At 38.3% G+C, this 18,162-nt stretch overlaps 1 protein-coding gene across 15 annotated transcripts in view; it reads right to left on the bottom strand.

The window, feature by feature from the left end:
* Positions 1-17,121, bottom strand: part of ARPP21 (cAMP regulated phosphoprotein 21) — a 116,103-nt gene extending 98,982 nt beyond the window's left edge. For 13 of the 15 annotated variants that reach the window (XM_060109398.1, XM_060109399.1, XM_060109404.1 and 10 more), the window contains exons 1-7: positions 16,993-17,121; positions 15,958-15,999; positions 14,877-14,966; positions 10,828-10,972; positions 9,288-9,366; positions 8,559-8,618; positions 7,695-7,835 (exon numbers count right to left, since the gene is read on the bottom strand). In XM_060109398.1, coding sequence (XP_059965381.1) covers positions 7,695-7,835; positions 8,559-8,618; positions 9,288-9,366; positions 10,828-10,972; positions 14,877-14,966; positions 15,958-15,999; positions 16,993-17,121 — 686 coding nt within the window. The remainder of the gene's footprint in view (positions 1-7,694; positions 7,836-8,558; positions 8,619-9,287; positions 9,367-10,827; positions 10,973-14,876; positions 14,967-15,957; positions 16,000-16,992) is intronic. The other 2 variants (XM_060109408.1, XM_060109410.1) reach the window with 2 other exon arrangements.
* Between the last annotated feature and the right edge of the window lie 1,041 nt (positions 17,122-18,162).

Below are 18,162 nucleotides of genomic sequence, written 5' to 3'. Positions count from 1 at the left end.
CCCCAATTCCATCTATCCTGAAGTCATGGTGACACACTCATGGCCTCTCCACTAGCAGAAATCTATTTTTTTTTTGGTCATTTGTATATGTTCTTTATTGGAATTTCAGCTCATTCTATTGACCATTTTAATTTTTATTCTTTGAATTTTTGAATTTTATTTATTTTTTATACAGCAGGTTTTTATTAGTTATCTATTTTATACATATTAGTGTGTATATGTCAATCCCAATCTCCCAATTCATCCTACCACCACCACCCTCCCCCACCACTTTCCCCCCTTGGTGTCCATACATTTGTTCTCTAGAAATCTTAAGATTAATAAGACACAGAAAATACACCAAGAAGATTCATTGTACACAACCAGGCTCTGGCCTTCAAGTATGCCCTACAACTTCCCCCAGGGAGAGTGCTAACATGACTGCTCCTACTAAAGGTGGATCTAGAAGCAACAAAGGGAGCCTGCAGAAACTGGGCCTAATTCTTCTCCCTACAGGAGGCCAAGGTGTTGATGGAAGGAACCAAATCACCATAATCTGGTTCCCTCCAAACTACTCTACATATAGGAAAAGACTATATGTAGTATTTATATGTATAGTGAACCTCCCTCTAAACTGTCCCAAACTGTATGATACAGATAACATCTTTATACATTTATACACACAGGCTTGCACTTACACACCACGTAAACCTCAGTCATGGCTGAGTGGCAGTAGCCGTGGATTTCAGTCTTGATCTTCTGTGAAATGACCAGGTAAGATCAAGACATGAACCTCAGTTTTCTCTTCTGCAAAACAGTCTAGCTTTATCTACCTAGAATGTTGCGAGCTAGACAGATAGATAGATAGATATACAGATATTTGGGAAGTATTATTACTGCATGGGAAAGCTCATTTTAAGAAAAGTTATATTAAGGATATTAACATTATAGAAGGTACGTGCATGTTTCGATTCCAAAATTAAACAGTAAATTATATGTTCAACACTCAAAGGCCCATAAATAATTTCAAGTTGTGAAAGGAACACAGCACACTTATTTTCTGTCCTCACAATATATGTCTGTCTATCTATAGACACATGTTCTCTGAGGTATTTGAGAATGATAATATGAGAAAATATATTTTGAGAGACATGATGCAGAGTTTGACCAATGTTAATAAAAAAATGTCTTAACTTTGAGCTGGACTATTGTTTAAAGAACTCGGTTGTCTGTTCAATAAATAAAATCCCACAGTTTTCCTGAGAGTAATATGATTCTTAGATAGGTTTCTGACCTTTGGCTTTAAGTCAGATGATTTTTCAATGCTATTCCTATAAAAAGTGCAGAGTAAATGTGTCCTGTTTAGAAATGACAGGATGCCAACCAACCGCTCACAGATTTCCAAGAGGCACTTGAAGAAAGTGATGCTTAGTCCTCTTCAGAGGATTAGTAAGCAAGCATCATACCAGGATGCTGTTCAGTTTATTCCTGGTGCCACTCACATTCTGAGACAAAGGAAAAGAAATACAACAGATGTGGGAGGAAAAGTATGGGTTTTTTTTTTGTTTGTTCTGGTATAAATGCACTTCATCACCTGCAGGGAGTGAGAGCTTAAGGGTCAAGAACTGATGACTCCCATCTTCAACCTGAGTCCCTTCAGGAAACTAAGCAGCACAGATGTCCACTGACCCTGCTGTGCTGCTGGCCACTCCTCTCTGGTCTGCCCCCTGAGAAGGGGGCAGTCCCCCAGTCCTTTTCAGAGGGCAGTCATCATCCATCACCTCAGGGATTCTTAGCAAAGTCAACTGGGCTCAACTGCTTCACTTAGAGAGAGGCTTTGTTTAGCACCAGAACAAGTTTCACAGTTCTTGTGATTTACCTAATAGCCAGCTCAGTGAATCATCCTTTCTGCAACACACGAGCAAACTACCACAGTCACTATACTCCGCTCATCACTCCAGGCCAATACTCATGTCCACACTTCTCAGGAATCGGGACCTTGTGCTCTTGAGCACTGGACTCTTAAGGTGTCACCCCCAACCTCTGCCTTTGAGCCACTATTCTTGTTTCATGGTTGCAGGGGCCTGTATCCTCTTTCCGCAGTAGATCTGCCATTTCCTTTCCTTGCTTTGCACTCTTAGAGTAGGGGATTGGAGGCAATGACAGTGGGCGGATATGAAAGACAAAAAAAAATTCAAGAGATGACAACATTTTTTTTTTTTTTTTTTTTTTTGTGGTACGCGGGCCTCTCACTGCTGTGGCCTCTCCCATTGCGGAGCACAGGCTCTGGACGCGCAGGCTCAGCGGCCATGGCTCATGGGCCCAGCCGCTCTGTGGCATGTGTGATCTTCCCGGACCAGGGCACGAACCTGTGCCCCCTGCATCGGCAGGCGGACTCTCAACCACTGTGCCATCAGGGAAGCCCTAGATGACAACATTTTAACATGAAAATCATCTGGAGCTAGTTAAATGGTTACTCTGACATATGCGAAGACATTCAGATACACGTGGGATTTTCTCTGCCTATGACTGATCTTGGCCCTTTGGAAAATACTAGTGAAAGTAGATGGTTTCTCGTCTCCAAATGATACACCCTGAGCATACATCTTTTCTCCAAGAAGGAGAAAATGGGGGGGGGGGTGGGTGGGTAAAAGTTATCTAATAAGAGAAAAATGAGCTGCTTTGGGCTAAACACGTAGAAAAATAAGCAAAGAGAAAAAGTGAAGATCAGAAAGAGAAACAAAGAGGAGAATAAAGCTTCTCATAAAGAAAACAGACCCATATATTTGTAGCATTTAAATATTTTTTTAAAAAGCACTGTTCATCTTTTAGCCTCAATCCTCAATACTTATCAAAAAAGTAACATGAGAGTAAATACATTCTAAATATCACTTGCACTACCAAATTGCACAGACCCTAGTACCTCTACCCCAGATTTCCAAGGGGCTCATTTGGTGTCACCACCTAATCTGACAGTTAACAAAGAATGTCAACAGAAAAAATTTTAAAGTGCTAGAGAGTGAAACATATTTCTAGCAATAAACGGGGGAAAGAGAGCCCAACAAAAGCTGGGAAAAAAAAAAACCCACATAGTGAGCCTCTGCTCAAAAACTCCGTTATTTCAACAAAAAGCAGTCAATTCTAATGAGAGGCATCCCCAGCCATTCAGATCCAATTCGTGGAACAACAGATGTGCTGGATGGCTGTAGGTGACATACACTCACCTGTTCTCACTCTGGCTAGCCCTGAGAATCAACAAGGATGCAGTGGTGCCAGGCTAAGGTGACTTTCCTTTGCTGAAGTCTCTAAAGTGCATCAGTTCACTCAGAAGAAGGTACCTTTTTGGAACGTATCCCAAATGAACATGATTCTTATTTTCTACTCTCTCAGGACTACTACATCCTTAACCCCATGCTCCTGTGGCTATGACATGAAAACATGCATTTGGACAAATGAATTGCCTGGAGCAGTAATTTTGTATTAACACAATGGATACGTTTATCTCCTGTACTGACATTATCTGTAAGTGTAGCTTTTTCATTCTTGAAAACACAGATCGAAATGGAGTATAGGAAGTTTCCACTGGATGGCTATCACCCCCTACCAAATACTGCATCTTTTTTTCCCCAAATATCGCATCTTGTAGCAGTGATAAATACAGAAAATCTGGCAAGAACTAGCATTTTGTAGGAAGTCTCTGTTATTTATTGATACCACTGAGTTAATCTTCAAAAAGATCTTCTCCCTCAATCACTGTTTCTTATCAGACAACAAAAGACTTAAGAGTTGAAAATCCCAACCAATCCCGGAGATCTTGAGGATTTTGCCCAAGATGTTTTGGATGTTTCTGCTTTACAGAGAGTAGATTATTTAAGAAAATTGTTCTCAGCATTAGACACACTGGTTTAGATCCCAGCCACACTGAGCATTGCTTCTCTGTAAGTCCAAAATTGAACTTGAGTTTGTGCTTAATGTTCTTCTTCTGTAAAATAAACCTCTAATGACTTATGTTATATGTTTTTAATATTAAATGAAATAATATACATTAAATAAGAGGTAAAGTACCCAGTGCAATTGAACAAACATTAGGTAATGTTCTTATAAGAGATTATACCACTTAACTAACTGAGAAGTCTGAGATAAGTTTTTTCCATCATGAAAGGATGGATGTATTATATCTGAAGAAATTAGAGAAAATACTAGAAGTGAGTGTGGTACACACACGTGTATGTATAATCCTCATAGTCTGCTGTCGTGACTTAAATATTTTGAACTTCAGGTGAAACTATTTTCTCTCCATGCAAAACTTAGTATTTTCAAGTCACATTCTATCATTACTTGAACTGCTGACAATCTAGAAAAACAGGGATTCTGGAAATAACTCCCAGCCAATATCTAGCTGATATGCATCCACGCCACAGGAACACCTTATATGCCAGCTCAGTGTCATTGAAAAAGAAAAATTAAAAGTTAAGTAAGAAAGTGTTTTCTCTCCCTCAGCCCTCTAGTTCATTTTTGTATCTTCCATCCACGTTTTTCTGCATTTCTCCCAAGCTGCAGTGCCATTTAAAATATGCATTTGTAATGTATTTGCTTCAGAATAGCATAAAACTGTACACATTGAAAAGGTATTCCTAAAACACAAAACCCACAAGGAACCATCTGAGGAATTTCCGTCTCAGCCTCCCTCCTTTATAGAAATGGAAACATTTTCATCTAATAATATATCTAAATCAATACGGTTCCCACGACCATCACATGCCAATTGTGCTGATGGCACAACTCTTGAAATTTTCAGAGTCAAAGAAATGCAAGACACCTAGAACTTGAAGAGATGTTCCCATTCAAACTTCAACTCCATGAGAACATGGCAACAGACTTCAAACATCAAATGTATCATTTCCCACAGAACAATATTTCTTTCTCCTTTGCTGAAACTGCCCAAAGTGATTCAGGTCCTGGAAATGTGACTTGTTAAGGACATTTGTAAAAGGACATTTAATTCATCCTTTTCTCTTGTCCTAAAAGATATTAACCTCCCCCATCCCCATCTCAACCCTGGCAAGAGCCACTCAAATCGAGGACGGTCAGAAAGGTGTCTGGAATAGGACAGTAGGCCTTGACAACTGTGGATGAAAGATTATTAAGCTCGGCTCTTAAGAAAATATCTTGATTGTCCATGACATACGGTCATTTCTTTTTATTTAGGACTCACAGAGTGAGGATCAAGAGGTAAGGATCAAGAGCAGGAACCAGGCAAAATGTCTAGCAGCCTGGGCATTTTGTTGTAGCAGCAATACCTAAAGGTGTACCCTGCATAAACTCTCCTTCTGCTCTTCCTGGAGGCATGAACACATGGGGTCTATTGGAAACTGGCCATTTAAAAAAAAAAGAAAAAGAAAATCTAGTGCTCTTTTGGAAGGGAAGAAGTCTGATATTATGAAAATATGATGCTCATTGGCAGAAAATAAAAGGTTTAAGGGACAAATTATGTCCTTTAGTGGTATAAGGAAACTTGCAAGAATCATAAGGATTTCGAAAAGAGCTGACCGATAGAACTTTCTGAAGAAATGGGAATGTTCTATATATGCTCTAACAGGTGCACTTGAAATGCGGCTAGCCTGACTGAGGAACTGAATCTTAACACTCAAATTTTATTTAAATTTAATTAACTTAATTTAAAATGTAAATAGTCATACATAAGTAGCGACTACTACATCAAACTGAGCAAGTTCAGAGTCATCACTCAGAGTTTACCGAGAGCCTTTATACACTGGTTTATTTTCTCAAAAACTATCATACAAGGAAACAGGTCTCAAACGTGTGTATTAATATTTATGATGATGCGATTGCAAAATCACAGTGAATTAAACATAAATGCACTATCTCTACTAGTTGAAACTGTACCAATCTACTTGACCTATGGGCTTTTTCCGTGTCTGTTATGGCCTTACAGAGAAAGAGGTGAAATTAGAAGGAAAGAGGCACTTGCTTGCCTATTTTGCAATCAGTGTGTCCCTGCATTAGTATCAGAAAGTCATAAGAAAAACCAGAATGGATGGGCCTCCCTGGTGGCGCAAGTGGTTGAGAGTCCGCCTGCCGATGCAGGGGATACGGGTTCGTGCCCCGGTCTGGGAGGATCCCATATGCCGCGGAGCGGCTGGGCCCGTGAGCCATGGCCGCTGAGCCTGCGCGTCCGGAGCCTGCGCGTCCGGAGCCTGTGCTCCGCAACGGGGGAGGCCACAACAGTGAGAGGCCTGCATACCGCAAAAAAAAAAAAAAAAAAAAAAAGAAAAAAAAAGAAAAACCAGAATGGAGAGTGAAAAACAGCAGCAACAACCAGGAGTATTTGATGGAGAGGGAAGATGTAAAGGATTAAAGGACAGTAATCTTTCACTCCTACTACTGTTCAGAATAGGAGGTCCATGTGCCAACAATCAGATAAAGTGGAAAGCTAATACATTTTAAGATGTATTTTGCCAGCACAGTAGAATGCAACCATAGGACCCAAGAATTCTGAAGCTCCAAGGGCCTTTAAACATTATCCATTTCAAACTCTCCTGCAGATAAATAAGTAATTTGAAGCCCAGAGAAGTGAAGTGTTCAGTGTTCCTGAGATAATAGCCAATCTCAGTCCCAGATCTCCTAGTCTGAGTTCTCTCCACTATGACTTTCACGCTCAGTCTGCTGAACACAGACTGAGTCTTGAGCAGAGAAAGAGTCTCATCTCCATCCCAACAAGTCCCAACCTCCGGTGAGTAGAAAATAATGTTTTAACCATGCTGCTGTGCTTGATACAAAAGTTCCCTTCACCAACACGGCATTCCTAAAAACCAGGCGGTTTACACAATTTACCAAACACTGTGAAAAAAGAAATTATAATACACAGATGTCTTAAGAGAATGCTTTATATAGGGACAGTTTTTGAGTTTAATGTGTATTTTTGCTATGAAAGTGGTTTGTGCTGTACTTAAAGGAGACATGAGTTCAAGAGAGACAGTGCCACATTACCAAAGCAAATAACTACTCATCTTATGCTTTTTGGTGACTCAGTGGCACCATGAAAAGTCATTAAGATAGAAGCAAACAATTACTGAAAGGAGCAAAACCAAACAAGCAACCTCCTTTTAGATCTAGAACTTAGATATTAGCCAGCTCAAAAACTCTCATTTTACAGGTGAAAAAACTGAGGTGGCAGATTTTAAATGACTTGTTTCAAGTCACACAGCTAGTAAGTAAAAGAATTGGGTCTTAGAGGCAGGACTTTTGTCTCCAGGTTTGGAATTTTTTGTTATTCTAAAAATCACAGTAAGGTCGATGTCTATAAACCAGAAAAACAAAGAAAAGGACAATTATCCTATGTGTGTCATTATTGTTTTAAAATGTCTGTTATTTTTCATTGGAGGTATATTTGACATAACACGTTCCATGTTTTGCATGTAATCACAGGGATTACTGATGGAAGGAAGAAAATTGTGTTTCACGAGTTATGTAAAAAATCAGGCAATAAATACACAGTATGGCCTAAATTTTATCAACTTTCCTGGTCCTCAGATAATCTTCTATAGATAAATGCCACTACTGTTGATAAGAGCAAGAGATAAATAACACTGCACATTTTAAATGCCATGTACTTTGAATTTTATACTGTGCTCTTATAAATGAATCCACAAGAGAAAAAGCAAATGCTAAATAAATATAGTGGTGGGGCTTACATTCTTGTGTTGCTGGTTTTGTTGATGATGACAGATTTCCCTGTTTGATCCACGTTGTGATCCAACCCAAAGTAAGCTGCCACTCGATGGACAAGCATCCTCTGATAGGACGACATCTGAGGAAACTTTTTATAATGATTACTGGAAAGGAATACAAGAAACAGCAGAATCAGCATATTCGTTTCTGGCCTGTAGTACATTTTAGAGGTACGCACACAAAACCATTTCTTTTTCATCCAAACCATTAAGCTTGTTTCATTTCTGGCATCACTTGATGTCCTCATTTCCAGACACATTTTCCACTTACAGATGTATTGATTAAGTTACAATAAGTGTTTTTGTTTTATAGTTGCACATTTCTCAGACCACAGAGAACTTAATGTCCACTGGGAAGTGTTCTGTTTTGGTCCAGGATACCTTATCAACAGAGCCAGGCACAGGACAAATGACATGACATAATACGGGACTGCAGATGCCTATCTGGAGATATGTCATTACATGGTTGACACTGAAAGCAGTACAATTATTTCCAGGCATAACTGACTACAGCCAGCTGGCGCCCATTAAAAAACTATAATAAAAATGAAAAGGGTCGCTTCTTGTTACTGCTACTCTATGCTAATCAGTGGCCCCCTGTTTATAGCCATTTTGTCAGGAATTTAACAAGCAGGAGCACACATGGTCCAAGCAACAATTCCCATCAGCACATAGCTCCTAACTCCAATAGCATCTCTATTTAATGAGTCAGCAAACACATGAAATAATGTTTTATCTATCCCTAAATCTTTCCAGAATGAATAATTAAACCCAAATACCAAACTAAGACACATCAGATTAATTAACCGGCATTGCAATTTAACATACTTGTTGTCACCAATGAAATCAATAATTTCCTGCTCCATTTTCAAGAGTATCATCCTGTCTCTGCAAAATAAATGTTAAAATGAAAAGGCTTTATGTACTTTCCATTCCCAAAGACTTAACAATTTCATGTATATGTATGGAAAAGATTGTTTAAATCTATGTGGCTACAAATCAGTATCTAACTCTTCTCTGGAATATGCTGTCCAAATACCTGTAATTCCATTCTGTTTAAGATTATTTCTCATCTCACTTGTTAAGTATTTTGTAATATTGAAACTCCTGTAGTTTTTAATATTAATTAAGGCATGCAAGGTATTAGGCCCATAAAACACATCAAGTAAATTTTATATTTTAAATTGATAGGAAAACTGGAACAAAGCTAAGCCTAAGTAGTTGGTTCTATTGCTGTACTGAAGCATATTTGGTTTATTTGACATTGATTCTCATTCTCTATTTTTTCCCCTTAATCAGTATCTCTTTGTGACCAGAAAAGCAGAACTTGTAAACTGTAATTTATTCATTGGATAAGTACCCAGGAATTAAGACTATTTATAAACAGTAAACATGCAAACTATTTGCAGAAAAAAGAAAATACAAGAGACAGTTTAAGACATCAGAGAAGAAGCCTGCCTTTTACAACTCTCTTCTTAGAAGTGTTTGGATTAATGAGTTTGATTGTAATATTCTACTTGACTCTTCTAGAAATGAGAGGTTTACTTAATAATTTACCTGGAATTATTCTTTAATGTGTTAATCAGAAACTCGTGTAAGTCTATGCCTGTAGAATCCGTATATTCTTGGCTGCAATCTGAAACAAATAGCAGGATGGAGTTGTCAGAAAGGCTGATGGGGAGGTGGGGTGGAAAAGGTTTTCCCAACCTTTCCCGATCCCTTTTGCTCAAGTAAACTTTAGGTGAAGCTATTGGTGTGAAAGATACATGTTACAAAACTAGCAACCTGGTAATATTACATCAGGATGAAAATTAGATTTGGGGATTGAGAACACCCAGTAAATTCCCAGTGTGGAAAGACCCAACTGTCATAGGAGAGGAAGTGGGCACAGTCTGGGTGGGTGGGTGGAGTCAAATGTCATGTGTTCATTCTGTGCTGTCAATCAGCAAGGGCACGACCTCCCCGTGACAGTGAGGGGTAATCCCAACCCACAGAGAGAGCTCTCAAGAGTTTGAGATACCGTGGAACTCTCTTTCTCTTAAAACAGAGAAGGCAAAAACTGAAAGTTCTGTTATAAGACTGTCTAAATAATAATCAATACAAAGTATAGGAGGGCACTAAATATTTCCAAGTCTTTCAAGTCTTTTGATGCTGGCTAAAGCTTAATTTCTAAAGCCATCTTAGGAAGCTGTACTTCTTTACTCTTGGATACACCTCGATTTTAGATATTCAGCAGCAGAGATAATCATTATAGGCAGATATGTGGTTATAGAGCATAATATGAGAAGTAGTTGTCATTTCTCAGCTGATCAGATGCCCTATGCTCTCTCAGTTATTTTTTAAAAAAATAGTCTACTGCCAAGCTATTTATTCATGGTATTCTTCATTTCAACTTAGTTTTGTTTCTCTCTCTCTCTCTCTCTCTTTTTGGTTTTAGTTTTGTGCAGTTATATGTAAGGCAACAATTTGAAAAGCCCGGATTGTAGATTTGGGGTTTTAGAAGGAATAACTTTTGGGGAAGAATTTTTATTGAAGTAGAAGTGTGTATATTTTAAATGAGACATTATGGAGCAGTATATGGGTTGCAGAGACCAAATTTACCTGTGCCAGATAAAATATTAATATGTGTTCCATTGACATTGGTATATACATCTGTGCTTTGGGGATAACAACACTTACCACTTATTGACTGAGAACTGCTAATCCACTATCTGTCTTTTAAGATAAACATGAAAGTTAAGATATAAAACTGGGTACTATTACTGTTCATCAGTTCGAGTTAACTGGACTAATAAACCTGAATTAAGAACATATTTATATTCACTCCCCTGTACAAACTTCTCATTGAAAATAGGATATCCAAACGAATATCCAAAGAAATATGTGATCCTAAAAATAACCTTTCTAGATACACAAAAATGACACCATGAACAGAAAAAAAAAATCAAGGTCACATCACCTTTTACACACACACATACGTACACATATAAAATTATATGCAGAATTTGGTGGGAGGTGACATGTGTGTAAAATCTATAATGTATTCTGTGACTATTTATGCGTCCAAATTAAGTTAAGGAAACATTTTCACATTCACCTTTTGATAACATTCTGATCTTGGGTTTTTCACAGGTTTTATCTTTGTTTTTATCCTTTTCTTTTTCTCTTTCAGAGTCATCTTTCCTAGATTTATCATCCTCTTGCAGGCTGGGAAAACTGGAAAGCTGTAAATGAATTGATTCCTGTTGGGGAAAAAATATAATAATTTAGGGCCAGATTTAAGAATCTCTGTCTGGTTTCCATTTTGCATAGAGATTATTAAGAACAGGAAAATGAAAGCCAGGTGCAGATTTTTTTTTTCTTAAATGGTAAAAAATTAAACCTGTCAGAAAAATAATTGCCCTTTAAGGTGAATTAAACTTCAGAAGTCAATGGAAGGTCATGAGAAGTATATAGTACTAAAACTTTGCCTCATGAATATTAACCATAAGCAAGTTAAATTCCCGTAGATAACAACACTTATTTTCTCTACAGGTTTATTTTTAAACACCTAGGAAAAAATTTCTTTATCAATAAGCTTGCATCACAGCTCCTGTTATGTCTCAAAAAAAAGAGGCTTCTGCAGTGCTTTTCTATAATTCCTTGTAAGGAAAAATTGGCACAAACACAGACAGACAGATACTATGAATCATAATTACAGAGAAAACAGACATAAATAAAGGCCATGACAGCCAACTTACAATTAAAAATCTGTTTTAGAACCATATCAATAATGATTTCTATCACTATGAAAACTCAAGATATAGAATTGCAGGAATCCTAGGTATGGGTTATTATCATACATTGTTTACAAAGGCTACTAACAAATCATCGTAATATATGGCTACAATAAGCACTGCCTTTTAGAAAAGGTAGAAAATAGGACTATATTTTCCATCAGTTATAGATACATATTTAATATTATTTTAATTCTAGCATCAGTTAATCCTTTCCAAGATGTAAGATTCTCTTGAACTGATGCTTGGTTGACCATTTACAGTATTGGGACTGGATCCACTTTTATATTTATTGATTTTTCACTGAAAACAGATCATTTTGTATTAACTCATATATCAGCCATTTGGTTGATAGTATGTTCACTGTTTTGAAGAAGAATGAGCCAAATTATGTTCTTCAGTTTTATGAAAAAACTACACTATGATTAAAACTATGACAAATGAACCAACATTAAGCCCACTGGCTCTTATGTAAGAGATGATTTGATAGGAAAGCTTTCTTCTACTAGCGACATTAACATTTATGATGTAGGAAAAAAAAAATCCCAATGACTAATAGTGTTTCTCACTGATAACTAAACTAATGCTCCTCTACATGTGACTAAACTATGCCCCTACATCCTCAAATTATGGTCAATCTGGGATTCTTAATGGTTCTTGGTAAATCTAGCTAATCTAACAAGCAGAAAACAAAAGTCCTCCAAAGCCAAATTTCTTTTTTGGGAGGGGCTCCATTGTGTATTCCAGGCTGGAATAAAAAGTCACCATGTTTGGAAAGATGCATGATACAGAGGATGAAATAAAACAACTTCTCATGGTAAATATTTATCTTAGCTGGGTTTCCTGATATCCACATGTTTATCCTCGGGATGGACATATACAAATTATGTAAAACTGAGTGTAATTTGATTGTAAGGTCTTTTATCACCGGACTTGGGACAGAAATGTCTCAGTCTGCAAAGATTGAGGCAGACTTTGGGGTTACGGTTTGCTTCCACTTGTTAAGGAAACAGCTGGAACATTTCTGGCTCTGAGTGGGGAAGAAGCCATTCGACAGTGGATCAGGGGAGGAAAGTGATGGTACCAGGCCATGGCAGTGGTCTCATTGCTTCTTCAAAACCGATTGAACCATCCAGCCTCGGTAAGTTTGAATCTAAAATCAAAGAGGCTTGGAAATATAAATGTAAGAGCACAGGCTAAAGGACATCATTTACCAAAAAAATGTACAAACTCATGCCGTGTGTTGACAAATCCCATACTCAGAAAAATATCTGTCTTTTCTACACATTCTGGTGTTGAAAGAACACACAAAAGTGCTATAGAGTTGGTAAAAAACAATCTGTTCTTTTTTAATATTTTTATTGATATGCTCAATAATAAAATACAAGTATTAATAAATACATCGGTACAGGATAAGTTTATATCCAACAACAGGAAAAGAATGATTCAAGTTGCAGTAATACACTGATAGGTAAATAGTATAACATTAGAAAAGCAAAACTCCTTTAACTTAAGGACAGGCTGAACCATCAGCTATGGGTCTGAGATCAAGTAATACAGGTAGCAAGAGTTTTTCCCACGCAGGAAAATGAAGGCAGTTTTCCAAATACTGTGAATATACAAACATTGGGGAAGCAATACAATCCGTATACTGTATACTTCGGCCAGTGTTCTCAGGGATTCAGTTCCCACATTTTGTTTAAGTGCCGGTAGTACCTAATGAAGGCATTGCATTCAAGCTCAAAGGTCTGCTTCTTTATTTTCTAAAAAAAAGTAGCACGGCCACTCGCTTATTTGTGTGTCTATCAGCCCCCCTGCTTCCACCACACCTCAGCCAGTCCAAAGAGAGGCTTGCAAGCTCTAATTTCTACAAAGCTAGTCTTAGTTACTCAGCTTGGAACCAGCAGGAACAAAGCACCGTTTGCCTCATTATTTCTCTGCACCAATTGTATGGAGAACCTAGACTTAGGTCCAGGATGGGCACAATGATACAGATGATCTCTTAAAAAATTTCCTCCTGGTACTTGTCAAATAGGATAAAAAGCAGATGAAATCTATAAAGGCTGTCCTCCTCTGCCTGGCCTTAGAAGTGGGGGACCACTGGGGCATTACTTCTCCCAGAGTCTGTCATTCTGCAGAGTTAACATATATTGTGTGCATTACATCACAAGCCATCAATCAATGTTGAATAATATAAGCTGTGATATTCACATTATTCCCCCTTTTCAATCTCCCTTAAAAGAAGAAGCACAAATAAAATGCTGAACAAAAGCCACATATTTCTCAGAGCCCAAGTAAAATAAAGCCTGTGTATGAAACATAGGGATGGCTACTGAAAGCTAGCCTGACCATGCCTTACGACATGGGCAGCATATTAAGGAAATGAGGCTAGGGAAAAAAAATACTCTTAGGACAAAATCCATAAGGAATTTATTTTTGGTCCTTTTAAAGAAAGTGCGCTCAATGCTCTCTGTACCCATGAGGAGAATTTAGACTATTTTAATTAAAGTAAAAAGAGCAAAGCAAAACAAGGCCCAACAAAAATAATGCTATCTTAATCAATTTTTCCTCCTCTGGGCTCAGATAAATCATTTTACTTGTCTTGACTGCTCTCAGGCTCTGATAAAATAAGGAAAATTTTTTAGCAGCAAGACCATTTTTTATAAAAATGAATATGATGCCTGAAAGGCAAACAAAAATAAATATGATGTGAAGTTTCCCATTTTGTCACAGAAGGGTTTTGTTGGAATTTGAAATTTTAGAGCTTAATAGTCTTGCTATAAGGAGCAAAAACAGGTATAAGGATATGCAGCAATGTATTAATAATATTAACTCAAATTCACCATCATCTCAGATTTATTTCTGGACAATTTTTCCAGTAGTGAGAAATCTCCACCAAAGGCCATAAAAGTATGTCTCCAAAGCTCAATGCACCTTATTCACTATTTCTGAAGTTTCATAAAAGCCAAGATTTGTGTTTTTATAGGCAAGTGCATTTTGGGGAGGTAAGAATCTCCAATAAGGAAGGAGATGGGATACTTGGAACTATATTTGGTTCAGTTTTATCAAGAGAGAGCCTTTGAGGAATATCAGCACGACTGTGCTTACATTTTAAGTTTTAATCTAAATTCTTTTGAATTCCTTTCCATTTGCAGTTTTCAGAGGGTCTGGAAAAAAACAAACGTAATACTTTGTGACAAACTGTTCAACTAATATAGAATGTCTCAGAAACAGAGGATGAAGCCATAAGACTTTCTCCTTCTTGAACTGTTTTTTGCTCCCCCAAAACACTATTTAATGCCAAATTAATACTCATGCACACAAAGGTAGATCCCGTTCATGCAATGATCCATAATGACAGGGGGTATACCTGGTCCTGAAGACTTTCCCCTCCTGGTCTGGCCGAGGATTCTTCACAGACAGCAAGGCTGCGAGTCAGTTTACCTTTCCCTGCTCCTGACTGGGAAGGGAAAAGAAACGAGAAGGAAAGGAAAATAAAGAAAAAAAACCCAGGAAATATCCTCAGGCTGTCGAAACATCTCCACTTTCTCTGGACATTCTCAAATCAGAGTTTTAAAAGCAAGCTTCAAATCCACTGCTCAGTGCTGTCTACAATGGCTCCAAGCATCACACCCCTGTGTTGATGGGGATGTAGTGTCTACACTGGCTTAAAGCATCGGACCCCTGTGTTGATGGAGATGCAGGTGGAGGAGAATGTGGAAGGATGAATTTAAGGAACATGCCTAGCAAACTGTGCCCATCACACTGGAAACGTACAAAGAACGAATTGCTGCCTTTTCACGAAAGTACAAGGAGGAAAAGACAACACAAATTAATTTCTACTAAAACTGGGTTTAGAAGTGATTTGACTGAGAAGATGTTTTAAAAGTTGAAGATTGTGCACTAAACACCAGAACCTGTTTACTTCAAGGCAGAAACTAATTAGACAGACTAAAACATTTCCCCCAAACTTGATTTAAAATGAAAAGAAAACAAGCAGCTATTTGTTTGTAAAGCACTGTCAAGTCTGCCAGGATCAAATATATACACTGCAGCTATGTGAACCCTAAATGCTCTAATTAAAAAGCCTATAGAGGGACTTCCCTGGCAGTCCAGTGGTTAAGTCTTCACCTTCCAATGTAGGGGGTACAGGTTTGTTCCTTGGTCAGGGAGCTAAGATCCCACATACCTTGTGGCCAAAAAACCAAAACATAAAACAGAATTCAATAAAGACTTTAAAAATGGTCCACATCAAAAAAAAAAAAAAAAAAAAAAAAGCACATAGAGCGGGAAAGAAAGAGAGACATCAACACGACCCCATTAAATGCAGGCAGCACCGGTGCAGCCAAGATCCACATACAGCCATGTGAATCGTTGGCAAATCCTCTAACCCTGATGTGAATCCACATGCAACCATGATATCAGGTCAATGTAGAAGTCCAGAACCCTACCTTGGATTTTCTTCTCTCTTGGTTCTGAGCCGCCAGTTGCCTCTGTATGTTAGAAACAAAATAAAGCAAACAAACAAAGAAACAAACAGTCCACCAACAACCAGGAGAGGGGACAGGGGAGAAGGAGAGAAAAAGATGTCACCAGAGTTGAAAAATCAATAACAACATCAACAAGGTATTATAACCATCAGGGAGGGCTCCCCCAGCTCTTGCTTCCCCAAACTTTTGACCATTTAGCTTTTCTCATTCCCTCCTTACAGCAGTTCCTGGGGAGGGGAAAAGCCGGCCTTGAAGGCTTTTGGCCATTATGCTGTTATCAGCCTCTGTTCCCTTTTTATATAAAAAGAGTTAACACTTTTGTAGTTTGGTTTAGAGAGAATCGATACAGGTTACTTGCAAGTACAGTTTGTTTTCCTTCTACCAAACCTCCTTCTCTCATAAATCATGAGTATTTAATCATAACACTTTTTCAGTACCGTCAATCACTCCCAAACTTCCCTCTACCCCTTCTAGAGCATTCTTTTTCTCTCTCTCTCTCTCTCTGGCTGGGAATTCTAGGCTTTTCTGCTAATAAGAATTGAAGCTTAGCCTGCCCAGGAAGGTCAACAGAGCTCATGTCTTTGATTTTTCTTAGTCTGTCATGAGCTGTATTCCATGGACTACAAACCCATCTTTATAACTCAGCTAGTGTAAAGCTGTCTCAGGAGAAGTCCTCCACAAACTCCTTGAGGTAATCTGGAAATTAATATGGAGAAGCTGTGGGCAAATTCAGTCATGAAATATGTTCTTCGGATTTTTTTTTTTTTTTTCATTTCAAAGGGCATTTTGACCAGAATGCACTGTTTGGTCAGAAAAAAAAAAAAAAAAAGAAGACTAATAATTGGGAAAGGAGAAGATTCGTTTTATGGATTTCCTATTTATTTTACTAGTCAAACTCTTTACAAGCAAAAAAAACCCCAAACCTTCAGAGTATCTTCAAAATGAAAGAAAGGGATGCACACAGTGGTATGAGAAATGGGATTTCTCCAGGCTCACCTGTAATTCCAGTTTCTCCTCCTCGTCCAGACTTTCGGATTTAACCACGCCATTCTCTGGAGTGGCCGTCTCCTGCTCAGGCCCGCCTTCCTCCACTATGGTCTGACTCAGGTCTCCTGGCTCAGACATTCTCCCAGATGCAAATTAAAATAACAAGATTTGACACCCTACAAGGTTAAGACATCAGAAAGTAATGTCAGCACAGGGTGAAGTCTTGACCATTATTCTTGAGATATTTGATTTCTCCCTTTGTACTCAAATTCAAATAAGCAACTCCAGCCTCCCTGACAATTTTACACAAAAGGAGAATAAAACAAGATCAAATCAAGTACCCAAGACAAACACAAAAGGCAGATTCAGTTGCCCTGTCCACGCCCCTCCAAACACATACACATGCTCTTGTGAATGCACCTTGCTGTCAAGGTGGGTCAATACATCTTAAAATGAGACATGAAAGTCCCACACGTCTCCCGGTCCCTATGCTCCTCTACAAAGTAGAAGCAAAAGGAGAGTATCTCTCCAACTCTTCCTCCACTTCTGAGTCGGGAGGTGGTACTGGGTTCTGCAGCATCTCTAAGATGACTCATAAATCATTTGCAAATTTCAACCACAGACATACCTTCCTGGGTATAAAGGATTCAGTACACTCTCCAAGGGGCAGAAGTCAAAGTAAGAGGTAATAATTCAGTATACATATAGGATCTAAATTTGGAAATAAACCTTTCAGGGACAACAGTTTCAGGCTTCAAAGTGACAGTGACATTATTAAAAGCAGAAGCCCTCCCCAAGCCCTGTCGGTGGCTGATGTTGCAGAGATTCTGCAGAAGGAAGCTATCACAACTGAACTCCGATGTTCCAGGCTCACAAGAGACGACTACACAGACACTGGAAATGGCTTTTCAAAGTGTAAGCCTGTTATTAGTACTTTTTTCTCCCTTCTTCCATAAAGCCCTGACACTTCCCCTTCTGATGTGCTGTCAAAGGGGGCTCCTGAATAATTTAGCATTTACTTCCTCCTCCATTTTTTTTAAGAAAAACAAGAAGGAAGGAGGAAAAGAAAGAAGAAAAGAGGAAGGAAGGAGAAAGAAAAATAGAGAAAGACCTTGTAGCCTAGAAAGTCAGTTTTTTCACAAAAATTCCCAAGTAATGACTGCCCTGCTCCTAGTCGTT

Source organism: Mesoplodon densirostris, chromosome 10 (assembly GCF_025265405.1).
Source record: "Mesoplodon densirostris isolate mMesDen1 chromosome 10, mMesDen1 primary haplotype, whole genome shotgun sequence".
NCBI lineage: Eukaryota > Metazoa > Chordata > Mammalia > Artiodactyla > Ziphiidae > Mesoplodon > Mesoplodon densirostris.
The sequence above is the reverse complement of the archived record's forward strand: the minus strand, read 5'-3'. Positions and strand labels throughout refer to the sequence as shown.